Source organism: Dermochelys coriacea, chromosome 1 (genome assembly GCF_009764565.3).
Source record: "Dermochelys coriacea isolate rDerCor1 chromosome 1, rDerCor1.pri.v4, whole genome shotgun sequence".
NCBI classification, from domain to species: Eukaryota; Metazoa; Chordata; order Testudines; family Dermochelyidae; genus Dermochelys; species Dermochelys coriacea.
The window spans coordinates 58,959,614-58,974,596 of NC_050068.2; the positions used below are offsets into that span (position 1 = coordinate 58,959,614).

Here is a 14,983-nt window from a genome sequence, read left to right on the forward strand (position 1 = left end):
GATTCTTTTGGGCATTACAGACAGTCCTTGACTTTACAATGATCAAGTTATGATGAACAGCACAATGTTTATAAATTGTTTTGACTTTACAACACACTTTGGGAAATTCAAGTTATGTTTTTGACTTAAGTGATTTTTTCAGGAACCAATTGTGTTGCAAGTGCATGGGCTGCCTGCATTTTATCTGTAGCTTCGTGGGAATGGGAGTCAGGACTCTTCAGACCTAATCCTGCCACTGTCTGTATTGCAGACTTTGTTAGTTTCCCTAGCTATACAAAATGAATATCGGTGCCATCAGACTTTGTAAACAATTAATTTAAGCTTGTCTGAAATTTGTACCATGTTCATCTCAGTAAGAGCTAAGTTAATTTTTCAGTTAAAGCTACAGAGCTCCGACTCAGAATGTCCCATTGCAACCTCTATGCATGCAACTAAGCAGAAACCATTTTAACTACAGATATGGAATTCCTACTAGTATCTCAGACATTTATCATTTTACAGTAACAAGTGTCAAGCATTTGGGTGCTGTAAGGTATTAATAAGCAGATGTGAAAAGTTGTGGCACTTTCTTTGAAAAAGAATACAGGGAGTAAAACTTTAAATTTTACTTCAAAGAAGATTACATCCTGTTTAATGTTATATTTAGGATTCATTAATGTAGGTTTAGTGGTAGCAAATGCAGATCACCACCAGCCTCTGTGAGGAAAAACAGGCTTGTATGTGTTATTTTTACATCTCAGAGTACTGTGCGAGATAGGCAGGAGCTATGTTTCCTGTGAGTCTTAATCTACTTTCCAGCAAGAGATCTATTACAATTTCAGCTTCTGTGTTGAAACACCAGCCCCACATACAAGTTTGGATACAGAAAATACCTGTTGCCTTTTCTAGTAAGAATGCAGAATCACTTACTATCCCAGAGCCAGTTTGCTTTGCTGACAAAACTTAGCAGCAGTGATGAGTCTGATGCTTTCTTTTAAAGCTGATTTTCAGAGGCAGTGCAAGTGAATGACTATGCATTCAAGGGCCTTTTTTCTATGAGGAATTGTTTTAGAGCCCTGCACCGTGGAGGACGTTTTATAAAATTAACTCTCAAAGAAGCTAGATTTGTACACAAGTCCTAGCTCCATGACAGCAATAAAATGCCTTGCTCTTTTGGCTACCCTTGAAGTCATTGGGAAGGCAGGTTTTTGGGAATTGGATACCTCTCATATTGCAACAACCATCCTTCACACTGACCTTGCTTCTTCCTTCCAAGATCTGGTTACCTTGCAATAACTGACATGACAAATAGCACTATGGCAGAATCTCTACCATTTGTGATGCCATCAACTCCTGCAGCAGAAATAAAGAATCCTTGATTCAGCAACAAAGCTGAAGAGTTAGTTCAGCAAAAAGGTTGTTTATCTTTAAGATTGATCCTGTAGAAATTCCCCTCTACAGGCCTCCAGGCATATACACTGTCCCTTTCTCTCTCCTTAATGCAGCTGCTGTAACACATTACTCTGTACCTTTGTCTCCATTGTCCTACCACCAGTGACATTCTACTTTCCTAGAGCCCTGCCTTCCTATTGTTTATCTCCTCCTCTCCTCCTTTCTCTAGCCTCCATGACTGTGGTGTCAATATTCACTGTCTTTGGGTCCAATTTAGAGCCCAGTGCTTACTATTAAAATCAAAGGCACTAGTCATGGTACTTTTAAGGCCTCAGGCCATGGATTGTAAAGTCTTCAGGAAAGAGACTTGTCTTACCCTGCTGTATAGAGTAACACACATGCAGCTGTAGAGGCTATTTGAATTTGGAGGACAAACAGTAAAATTTTCCTTACCATACACTTTTTTAGCAACTAGTTGCAGGTCTGTAATCACAATCAAACATGTTTTGCCTTTCTGCCAGCAGTGCATACAGCAGCTGCATTACCCCAGAGCTCTACTGCCCCAAACTAGAAACAGGAAGATCATAAAATAATCCAGTTAAGGTGTAGCCTGATAGAGATCTACATAGATTTTGCTGTTCTCTCAGCACAGACTGCATCAAAGAAAGCTTTTACAGTGAAATACAGCTTTGGTATAAGAACACACCCAGAACAACCCAAACATTACAACTGTCTATTTGCATTTGTGTATGGTGGGGGTTTCTAGCAACGCATCTGGAGAAACAGATTCTGTAAGAGCAAAGGGCCTTTAGCTAGGTCTGGCTTGAACTTTGGTTCCTTCCCCCCCAAAAGCAGCACTTAGCTTGCTTGTGATTTCCTCTGACAATGATAGATTTATTGTATAAATTCTCAGTCATGGGAGAGTCAGTAAATGAATACAAATAAAATGATTTAATTGCAGCTACAGTAAAGTTTGCACTATATATACAACGTTCACTGTTTATGGTATTGTCAGGAGGCCATGCACTTTTATTGCACATACAAAGTGTACAAAGATTCATGAAGATTTTCTTTTTAGCCATACAGGTTAAGACTGCATTAAAAAAGCCGTATTACAAAATATTTAGCGCTATTTACAGCCAACTTTAAGCAAATACTGGAAGTCACTACTAGGAGGAGAACAAATTTTAATTATGAAAAAACAGGATTTGTCAAAATAATTACAAAACTTCATGTTGCCATATATACATTGTAAAAAAAAAAAAAACGCTCAGGAACCTGCATTTTACCCCTCAATGCAGCAATCAATATTCCTATTTATATAGTCAATTTCTGAATGCTTTTAAAGTTTGATATACTCTGAGTTGAAAACCTGTTTTCTTTATATTCATGCTATTTGACAAAACAGGTATTTGTGCAGCTCTGTAAAATATTAAAATACATTTTAATTTAGTGTTAAAGTGCACAATATATTTTATAGGAAACCATATGCAAGCTGCCAGTCAAAATTGCAATGCAAGTCAATGTTCCCTCTATAGAACAAAAGCTTTTGCTTTGGTTGAAATAACTGAATGTTCCATGCATACAGTATGTGCTATTATATTGTCCTTGAGTTCACATTTTCCCCCAAACAGATTGTTGTCGATGTGTACCATAATGTGTGATGTCGAAAACACAAGGTCTGCATTCAAATGGTATATATTCAGGATTAAAAATATAATTCATTGGAATACTGGTGGTTTTTTAAATGCAGTGTCTTTCTGTATGAACACACATGTAACTCTGCCTAGAATATGCAATATTGTGACAAGTGTACACATTCTTTCAAACAGATGGTTATTTCTCTCTCCATAGCCTCTTTCACTCTTTAATTTGCCCTCTACATTGCCTCACTTTTGCTGTAATGCATTTCAAACTCTCCTTCCTTAAATGTAACATGGACCCCTAATGGCCATCCTTTTTACCACATACAACTTCCCTGTCTTGTTTGCCTAAATTACTTACATCATGAGATTTCCATACCAAAAAAAAAAAGAAGATGTTCAAAAGGTTATGAAAATCACTGTGCTAGAACTTTTCTACCTAAAATATTTGTCTGACAATGACTGAACAATAAATTAATAAATCAATAAATAAATTTAAAACCTCCTTTTGAAATTAAAAGTAAATGAAAAAAACTTTATTTCCTACTGCTGAATTGGGACAAGGGGTCTGATCCTGCAAACACTCACTACAAGGCAGTGTGCGTAGTAATCCCATAGAAGTACATTAACTGCAAGGAGACCACTCATAGTATTAAGCCCTGCAACCTGCAGTACATATTTGAAGGGTTAGGCCGTTACAACTACCTAAAACAACTATAATGAAATTATATTTTCCTCTTTTAAAAAAACCACCCCAAACATATATTTGACTATCTAGAAAACTTTCTATTTTCACCTTTCTTGTGCTATTTTTTTTATTTGTTCCGTAGTGCTGTATTCTTTTAAGATTACCCAAGTTACAGTGCAAAATTATTTCTCAAGACACGTGATGCTAATGCACATCAGTTATTTTGCTGTAATAAAAGTTTAATGTCTTGTGCATAGTAAAATAAGTATCAATCAAAAATATTTGTTCACATTTATGTTTTCAAGTTTAATCTTTCCTTTTTTTTTTTTAATAACAGCTATATACAAATAAAAAGGTGTGCTTCTCTTAGCTCAACCAATTTCATCTAATGGGGGGTAGAGGGAAGTGCTGCTGGAATGTTGGAAACTAACTGGAATGCAGACAAACGCTACTAATCTTCCACAAACCCCAAAATAAAGAATGCCATCCCAGCTAACAGTTCTTTTCATTAAAGCACCAATTTTTGTTTGCTGTTTATCATACATATTAGAAAATACAATTATGGAGATCTAGAATTACTGCACACCAAGTAGAATAAAAATAACTAAATATTTATATTAAAATAAAGTGTTTAACCACAAAAAAGCAGTAATAAAATACAGTTCCCTAATTTACATTTTGCATCCAAAGGATGAACAACAACTCACTAATAAATAATATTTATATAAATATTTTGTCTGAATATTTTTAAAATGGCCTGAAGCAATGCAGAAAAACAAAACGTTAAAATTCAGATTTAAAAAAAAATTAAGATGCTCTTGCTTTACTAAGATGAAAATATTTAGCTGCAAGGCAGCTGTACTCCACACTTATGTAAGCGGCAGAGAGGTGGCTGTTTTAATAGGTACTGTGCAAACTGAGCTATAAAAGCAGTGAAATGCCAGTTTGTTTTATAAAATGATTATTAGTTTGCAGTTCAACATATGTAGATAGTCTGAAAGATGACTTCAGTTCAGAAATGTAGGAATACTCTTTTGGAGCAGAAGGATATTTGTCAATGCAGTTTGAAAAGATGAGCAGTGTTTTGATACTTTTATGGCACATTGGAGCGGATTACAGCAGAAATAGTAGTTTCATGTGAATAAAGCTTGCTTCATTGTGGTTACATCTAGTAATGCTTGAACTGTTATGCTCACTTTTACCAAACCCTTTTCTTCTAGGATGTGATGTGGTAGACAGAGCTTCTCCTAGAAGAAAAAACAAAGCAGTAAAGATTAGACCACCTACCTCTTATTGCAAAATCTTGCTTTATGCAAATACAGCTAGAATGCAGTTATCACAACAATCAGGAATCATTTAATTAGAAAACATACTATGCTTTTTCAGAAAGGATTCTCTTGTTTTTCTGATGGCACACTTGGCCTAGTTTGAGATTTTTAAGTGTTCTGGGTGACTCTAGGCCAACAGGAAATCCCAACCCTCTTGAAGTCAAAGGGAGTTTTGCCATTGAATTCCATAGGGTCAAGTTTTCACCCTGGAATATAAACCTTGAATAGCAGTGATTACAATCAACAGATTGAAACGTTAACAACAACATTTTACATTTATGTTGATGTGCAAAGGGATCACTTCATCCATCAATGGAATGCAGCAGCCACCGTGGTATCAGAACAAACACACCTCTAGTCTATTATTCTGACTCTAACAGTAGAGAATACCAGATCTTTCAGAAGGAGGTGCAAAAAACCCCAGAGTGAACCATTATGAAATAGCCTGCCAAAGGGGAAGTTTATTACCAATCCCCATCTGTTAGTGGCTGGTTTATGTTTTTGCTAATACAGCTGTGGATATTCTGATTCACAGAAACATCTAATCTTGTTTGTCATCCTGCTAAACTCCTGATATCTAATGGCAATGAGATCTATGGGTTAATTATGCAAAAAACTATTTCCTTTTATTAGCTTTAAACGTTGTTCAATTTTTTTTGAATGTTCTCTTTCTTTTAGAATGTGAGAGAGGGTAAAAAGGAGCATCTGATTTATCTTCTCTACACCAGGCATTATTGTGTCTACCTCTGCCGTATTTCCCCATATTCATCACCTCTTTAAATTAAAGAGTCCCAATCTTTTCATTCTCTCTTCTTATGGTAATCTTTCCCAATCTCTAATCCTTTATAATGCTGAACAGAATATAGCATACATCATATAATAATGATATATTTTCTATCCCATTACTTATGCATTTTAACATTGTTTCTTTTATTTAAATTTTTTTCCCAGTGGTAACTGGATTTTTCTCCAAGTTACAGTTCAGTTAGAACCCACTAATTTGTCTAAATGGCTGAAAATATTTCCTCTAATGCACACGGTCCTGACCTTGTTAATCATGAGAATTTCATCTGCCATTGTGCTTTACCTAGCTTGGACAGATCCCTCAAGTTCCTCATGGTCACCTCTAGCCTTGACTAGCCTAAATAATTCTGTATCATCTGCAAATTTTGCCACCTCACTGTTCATTCCCAGATAACTGATAAATATATTAAACTACACAGGTCCTAGTATGGGTCTGGACATAATGAATACTGACCATTTATTCCTACCCTTTGTTTTCTGTCATAGCCTGCTTCCAATCCATGACAGTACACTCTCTCACTCTAAGACCACTTACTTTCCTTAACCTCCTATATAGGATTTGGCATATACTCTTACAGAAAATGCCACAAGATTGTTAATGAACACAAGAGGTCAGGATCTCAATTATATAATCAAAATGGTAGCATCTTCAAAAGTAATAAAATTCTCTAGACCTTGGTTCAGTACTGTCTCAGAGGAAAATGTACCACAATACAACTTCATGTAGCACAGAGGTTTTTCCTTAGAAGCCCTCTGTCCAAGTTATGTCTCAACCAGACTAGGCTTACCTTGAGGTTAATTAATCATGGCACAAGGCTGTGCATCTACAGGCCATAAATACGCCGAAATAAATACATTTAGTAGCCTAGTTTAAAATAAGATAGAAATCACTCTCTGCATTTTGCATGTCAAATATAGGACAAAAAGGGAGATCCAGAATTTGTTCAAAATTATAGTGCCACTGGCACTATAATTGATCTTTAAATGTAGAAGTGCAAGTATTTTTGACTTATCTTACTTGTAACTTTTGGTGTGTGGTTATACTTCTATATCTACAAGCATACCATATTTTGGCTTCTCTTATCAAATTCACTAGAAATTATTTGAGAAATGAAAAGGAGTACTTGTGGCACCTTAGAGACTAACAAATTTATTAGAGCATAAGCTTTCGTGAGCTACAGCTCACTTCATCGGAATGCATCCGATGAAGTGAGCTGTAGCTCACGAAAGCTTATGCTCTAATAAATTTGTTAGTCTCTAAGGTGCCACAAGTACTCCTTTTCTTTTTGCGAATACAGACTAACACGGCTGCTACTCTGAAACCTATTTGAGAAATGTAAGCTTCAAGATTGTGAGGTTGAGTGCGTCTGTGGTACAGATACACTACCCCATGTCCTACAGCAAGGTGCTTGTAAGGTTCTGGCAGTTTGCTCAAGATGGTTTATATTACATATGGAGTCTGTGGCTTTCCACCACTTTGGCTATCGTCTTCTCTTCAATGTGTGGGCTTTTGACATTATAATTCATCACTGAATTCACTGCTATAATGAAGCACAGTATATCTAATCAACCAGCCCTGACGCGTATTAATGTTGTGAGTATCTTTGCCTAGAGTGAAAGGGACTTAACTGAAATCATACAGACAATCTCAGTGGGACTAATCTTGTGTGACTGTGAGGTCCTGCAGACTCTCAAAGGATCAGGCAAGACTGTCATTAACTTCTGCTTCCTTATTAAGGGATATTTCTTTCTGGAAAGATGTATAGAGACTTTGTAAGGCTTAAAATTTTTCCTTCAGATGCAAACTGTGACTTGATGTATGAACATGTAACTTGATGTATGATTGGTAGTGGAATAACTAAATGATAAAAATGTTTTCGGTTTCAAATACAAGACAAAAATGAAGGTTTTCTTCACTTCTGGTAATATAAGATTTATTCAAATATGTCTAGTAGTTAAGAAATTGTAGTCAATCTCATATCTCACAACCCACTTGCTCATAATATTCTCAGTTTTGGAATCTCTAGGAATAAAATATTCTGATCTGTTATTGTGAGATAAAAAAAATCTTTACATTCTATACTGAATATGTTTTAACGTCAGATTAATTTTTTTTTTAAAAGTTGTTTCTAATCCCATGGATATGGCCCTCCCCTCACCAGATAAGGATTGGGCTAAGAAACCCAACAAAAATGATATGTATGAGTTTACAGTCTGAATATTGATCATATCATCATTCTTACATTTTCAGATATGAAATTACTGTATATTAAATTATTGGACACTGAAGTGAGTATTTGAAAACCAAAGGAAAAAAGTTACAAGTGTTTGATAGGAAAGGGACATCAGTAAAAATAATAATAAAAAAATAAAATAAAAAAAAATCACTGCTAGGTATTTGTAAGTTTGAATGCATTCTTAAAATATGTTTGTCCCAAATCACTTCTATTGAAGCCAAATCTGTATCAAACACAGTTCAGTTTAAAGAGATTTATACCTCACACAAAAAAGATTTTTACTGCAAAACTGACTCACTATTCATCTAGCCACCTATTAGTCAGAGCTTTTGTTTTACCTATTGATTTTTCCTGGCTATAGTGTTTATTGTCTTACAATTAATCACAAAGAGTAATTACGAGTAAATGAGTTCAGTCATTCATTTTAATCCATAAAAATCTCCCCAATATCACTCTGCTTTCTCGTTAAAGAAAATGAATTAACCAGTCCAAAATCTAATATAATATTCTAGTCAAGTATAAAACTAATATCTAGGAGCTCTATTCTCAAGTAAAGGAAGTTTTTTAAGGACCGATATAAAAGCAGACTCTAGGTTTAATTTCTAGTTTTTAAAGCAGAACTAGGTGATACAAAGGAAGACAGTACTTTGTAACCAGCATGTTCACTTTCCCCATAATACATCTCCTTGTCCCTAATCTCTTGCTTAGTTCTCTTCTCTCTTTCACATGCTTGATGGCTTCTACATTACCAAAAAGAAAACGATGGACAATGCAAAGTTATAAAAAACAAACCAATGAACAAACACAAGGGTTATGTGTTTTGACAAATATCCCAGAACCAGTTATTGGATCCTGTAGCATCCTATAAAATAACATATTCCTTTCACCTCATCGTTTTCATAAGTCAATTCTCTTGTTCACCTCAATAAAGAGTTTAAGTGCTGAGCTTTACATTCCAGGTTTTTACATTGTTCCCACTATCTAACACAACCTTCCTACCTCTGCACACCCAAATCCTTTTCAAATCACAGCTCAACAACATTCTATGACTTTTTTTTATGAGAGAAGAATCAAATCTTACTAAGGGTATTATCCAAACTCCAAGGAAGTCAGTAGGAGCCTTTCAATGAGCTTTAGATCAGATCCCAATCCTTCCAATTACCCATCAATCATTCTCCCTGAAACTTGGCCACTTCCTCTTCCTCCTCTTCTCTTTCCTACCACATCTACAAGTGCTACCTCTAAGACACAAGGAATGCACTTATCTTACAGCTGTCAAACCATCAGATGAGAGAACCTCACTATATTATATGACAATATTGCAAAATTTTATAGAAATCTAGCATTTCTAGGCACTAGACCTCAGCTATGGAAGAACTCGCCCATGACTACAGTAAGACTTTAGGCAACTGACAGATTCTTCAAACATCTTTCCCACTTTTGGAAGTGATTTCTCTCCATCTTAAACTGGCACAACACCAGTGTAACTCCGCTAACTTCAACACAGGGTATGATTCATCTCTCAGTAGTATCTCCTTTGAAGTCGATGAAGTTATCTCACTGCAAAGAGAGTGAGAGAGAGATGGAGTTGGGCACTTCATTTCCAACACCAGTGATGGTCTCTGCAGAATCTGTCAGTCAATACAGAGGAAGGACCTACCGATTTCCGCTTTGGTCATGGATGGGTCTTCCCACAACAGCACACACACCCTGATGAATTACCCAGGATCTAAGGTCTGCTTCTGCTTCTAATGAACTCAGTGGAATGAGAGAGACACCTAATCATTGCAACCAGGCTAACCACATTCTAAATTTAAATTAAATTTAAAAAGACGGATATAATTTTGAATGTTATTTTCAAATTTATGTCAAAGGAAGGAACAAACTTCTTTCAATCAAAAATGAGGCAAAATGTAACAGTATAAAGAGGAGAGAGTCCGAGCCAGTAGGCTGCGCCACACAGCTACCAGCAGTCTAGTACGAAGAGAAGACAAAGTTGTAGGGATAGCCAAAAAAGCAAATGCTAGTCACAGAGTAATCTTCTAACCACAGAACAAGATGGTTGATTTAGCTGGATTTAAAGGAAAAACAGGAAAATGACGGCAAGCAACAATAGGGGGGATTCAGTATGAACTTGGCACTTAAACATATCTCTATTTTCTTTGACATTAGTTGGCTTAAAGTCAAGGCTACTGTGTGAATTGGACTAATCAGGCTAATCGACAACTTCAAGGCAATTAAAATACAACTATCTGTTACTAAGGGAGTGACTTTGGCCACTGAAGCAGGTAGGCACATCATAAAGTGATTTGATTTGATTTGCAGATGTTAATGTTCAGGACCCAGCTGTATTTGCGAGCAAAAAATGAAGAGTGAATGAAATTTTGCAATGTGGCAAGTGCTATTCTCTGCTCCTATTTCTTCCCCACATTTGTAGACATAAGAAAAACTGAAATATTCTGAAAAAGTTGCAATGTGTAGCTTCTTAGAGACTCCAGATAAGAAAATGAATCTCATGTTTTCCATGTAAATAATTGGAGTCAAATATTTTGAAATTTAAGTCATCATTACAACAAAGAGGACTAAACTAGTTTTAAACAAAAACCTCTCAAATACTTTTTACAGTTTTATATACTATAGATCAATAATTCTCAACCAGGGGTCCGAGACCCCCTGTGGGGACCATGAGCAGGTTTCAGCAAGCAGGGCTGGCATTAGACTCACTGTGGCCCAGGGCAGAAAGCTGAAGCCCTGCAGCATGGGGTTGAAGCCCTGCCAGCCAAGGCTGAAGCTTTGCGGGGGCTCCTGTAGCATGAGCCCCCGCAGGCAATTGGCCTGCTTGCTACCCCCCTAACGCCGGCCCTGGCTTTTATATGCAGAAAACCCATTATTGTGACACTGGTGGGTTGTGGAGTTTTTATAGGATGTTGGGAGGGGAGTGGGGGGCGGAGGGGAAGAAAAAGAAAGAAAGAAAAAGATTGAGAACCCCTGCTATAGATACTACTTTTCATTTTTATACCTTTCCTTGTTCGTATCTCGGCATCACTGACGATATCTGTATATCTCTGGGAACACTGTGTTGCAACAGATGGAGCCCAGGAATTAAAAATCACTTGACAATTTCACTTTAACTTTCTAAGAACACAACAGCCTTAAGCTAAAAGGAGAGTTAATTCCAAAAGCCTAATAATGATAGATAAGTATATTCAACAGCAATAGAAAAGGTAAGCCTATAGCAAAAGAAATTAAAATACACCAGAATCTCACATGAAAGTGTTCAGATTTGTGAGATGAGAGCTAGTGAATCAGAATTGCATTTTGTATTGTACATAAAGTGGAATGGATTCAAAAATCCCTATTGTGCAACTCTTTTCTTTTTACCTAACACTCAGATCATGTATTAAAATATGAGGGAATGAAGTAATTGCTAAGAGTCTACTACAAAATTATCCTTGACTCCTGCTATCTTAATTTCTATACATGCATACATGGAAGTGGTGCTAGTTTTTAATGAGAATGTGTAAAATGCCAAGGACATTTCCTTTTCAGGCAACATTGCAGAGATAGACAGTGATGTCATTATAGCTTTTGGAACAGAAAAATAGGATTTCACTTTTATTTGCTAAGGGCCTGATCCAGCTGCCATTAAGTCAATAGCGATCTTACCAATGACCTCAATAGGAGCTGGATCGTGTCCAAAAAGGTCTCCAACTAGTAAAGCTTTGAGAATACATCTATGAAGTGAAGAGGCAGGTGGGAGGGTATTACACTGCATGCTACCTGAATAGATGCCTTTTAAATACTTTCAATGCTATGACAATGCCACATGTTCTTCTATCTACAGATTTTTGGCTTACCAGAAAAAACAAAATATTTATGCACTGTATTATAACTGTATATTAAATTAAGCAATTGCTATTATTTGTATGCAGGTACAGACCAGATGACCTAATCAGAATCAAAGTCCAATAATGCTGGGCATTGTACAAACATACAGTAAATTTGAGTAGCTGCAATCTTGGAACAGATTATAAAGAGTTTTGAAATTTCCTGATAAGCATCCTTTTCATGGCAACGGGAAAACCACTGGTATTAATGAGGAGAACATGTAGAAGGAGCAGATATAAAATCACAACTTGTAAATGGGATATGTGGGCATATCACAGCACACACTACTTTTAACATATGAGAAAGACATTCAGCAGTGAGCAACCAAGTAGTGCTACCTGCTAAAAAGCAGAATGCATCAAGTCTATGCAGATGAATTCCCATTATGGAGAATAGCCCCTGAGGTGGAGAAACACTATAATTTCCAACGTGTGGAGCTGTGAGTATTCTGAGTACAATACTATGAGGAACAGCACAGAAACTGACTTCTGAATTTATCAGAGAGCATTCTGAAGCAGATGCATCAGATATGTATTGTATCTTTAAGCCAGTTTTCACCCTCTATTCCTCAATTCAAGGTGGGGATAATTGACTTGTAAGAGAAGGGCAGGCAGTTCTGTTTCACTTTTGCAGTATGTTGAAATTTATAATCTACAGAAACATTACAGTCTTTATTATGCAGAAGCTGAAGGTATAATTTACTCAGCGCTGATATATAGGGATCAAATGTATATAACATTGTTATATATTATCATCATTAACAACTGTGGAAAAGAGGAGTCTGGTACTGTAGGTGTAACAAATGAATATTTGGAGAACAACAAGGTAGGCTTTGTCTTCATTAGAAATGCTGCAGCTGCATCTCTGTAGTACTTCAGTGTAAACTCTCTCTACAGTGATCGGAGGGGTTCTCCCATGACTGTAGTTAATCCACTTCTTAAGAGGCAGTAGCTAAGTCAAGGGAAGTCAACTTCACGAAGTCTACATCAGGGTTTAGGGCTTAGCTACGTCGCCCAGGGGTGTAGATTTTTCATACCCCGAGAGATGTCGCTGGGTTGACCTACCTTTCTAGTGTAGAGCTGGTCTTAGTTACAGTTACAAAGCCTAAGGCATTCCTTCACAGTATGGTCTGGGTTAACTTCAAGTCCACAGCTATAGGGAAGCACTTGTAACGGTCCTCTTTGAATCTTGTGTTATAACTTTCCTATTGTTTATGGGAATATGAGAATTTACTTTTATTCTTAGCACCCTACATGATGAATGTGTTTATTTAAATGGGTAAGTTTTGGGACAAAAAGTTAACGCAGTATCAGACAGGAACATTAGCAATAATTAGTTATGGTCATTCTGTTCAAAAGCTGAAAACTGAAGAGCAATTAAGTTCACTCATTTTCTAGAAGTCAGGTGAAGAAGCAGATCTGGGAATCACAAAGGTAAATTAATTGAGACTGACATACCTGCATTTGTGGATTAGAATTTATGGGTAAAACCTGTAGGCAGTTTAAGGATTAAGTAACATTCGATTCAGAATTTGTATTTTCAGGCTGTGTTAAATCTCTTTTGCAATTTATAATTTTTATCATCTATATTGTACTAGATGTAGTATGGGTTAGTTCCTAGTGTATGAGAAGTCAGCTTTTTTGGACAAGTTTGTGGGTTTGCTTATCACTATGATTTGGAAAAAAATGTGTAGTTGTGCAACAAGTTTAATCCAATACACCTCTTGAACAGCAATTCAACTCTCATATCCAGTGTTCAGATTGAGAAATCATTCAGAATATGGGAGACACAAGCCTCTGTTTCTTTGCACATCAGCAACCTTGAAACAACTGCTCCATTATCTTTCCAATGGATGGGAGATTTTGGATACTCTGGGTAATTAAACTAGCAAAACTTGTCACTAAAAATATCTGGCACAGGCCGAGATGTATAACATTAGGATTAATATCGTGGGCTGGTAGGAACAAGTTTCTTCACCTGATTTTCTAATACTCTAAATACATACAAAAATATTCATGTAAATAACATGGGAATAGGGATTGTGTAACAAACATAGCAATGTAGAAAGCACTGGAAAAGAGATCGATTTAATAGACTCCTCAATTTCTACGGGAATTCCTAAATGAGTATATTTATGTATTCAGGGGATCGGTATTCTTGGGTTAGCTAAACTGATATTTTAGTGACATAATTTATGTTTACATTTCATAATATGAAATAATTAGCATTTATATAAATGCTTTTCATCTGTAGATCTCAAAGTGAAGGGAAAACAACTAAATACACTTCTCTACATATTGTTAAAGTCTTCTCAGTTGTGTTACAGAATATCATCATCTCTGTTTGTATAAATGAGGAAACAGACAAGAATATTATGCAACTTGCCCAATGTCACAGAAAGAATCAGTGATCTGCCAATACCCACTCTGACGCCCTACTCCCTGCACCATGTTGCCTCCATTACCTTCATCCTGAAAGACCCTATGTTTCCTTACAAATTTTGAGTTCTTCGTAATATGGCATGGAATGTGGCATGTATTTAAAAACGCACAGCAACACTACACAGTTTGACAGGGAAAGAGAAGATTACTGTTTCCAAAAGAAACTGGAGAAAAAATTTAGGTGTGGGGGGGGAGAATTGTAATGACCACAGACTGGACTTTGACCAAAACACCAGAGTAAACACTCACTTTTACAACAAGTGCTATGGAATCTTTACTGATCTTTTTTACTGGCACCTCTAACAAACAAAACACATACTGAAAGAGAATACCGCCATCTTCTGAAATGCCAGTATCACTTCCTTCAGCACCTGGGTGGTTCCTTGGGTTCTCACCTCCAAACACTGACCAGGCTCAATGCTGCTTACGTTGTAAGATTTGATGAGACTACAGCCCAAAATGGTATAGATGCAGTTTACTGCATCTCCACAATCTGTGAGCAACCCAGGCAGTGTGGAAGGAAACAAGCTGCAAAATCAAGATATATGTACGCATTTAAGCTAGGGTTGGGGGAAGTGAGGGG

General features: G+C 36.6%; 1 protein-coding gene across 17 annotated transcripts in view; it reads right to left on the bottom strand.

Annotated features, from left to right (window-relative positions):
- Positions 1–2,302: 2,302 nt before the first annotated feature.
- Positions 2,303–14,983, bottom strand: part of LRCH1 (leucine rich repeats and calponin homology domain containing 1) — a 236,316-nt gene continuing 223,635 nt past the window's right edge. For all 17 annotated transcript variants that reach the window (XR_006276503.1, XR_006276500.1, XR_006276497.1 and 14 more), the window contains one exon: positions 2,303–4,949. Coding sequence is in view for 9 of the 17 variants with exons in the window: in XM_038410381.2 (XP_038266309.1) it covers positions 4,836–4,949 (114 nt within the window). In the remaining 8 variants the exon portion in view is untranslated. The remainder of the gene's footprint in view (positions 4,950–14,983) is intronic.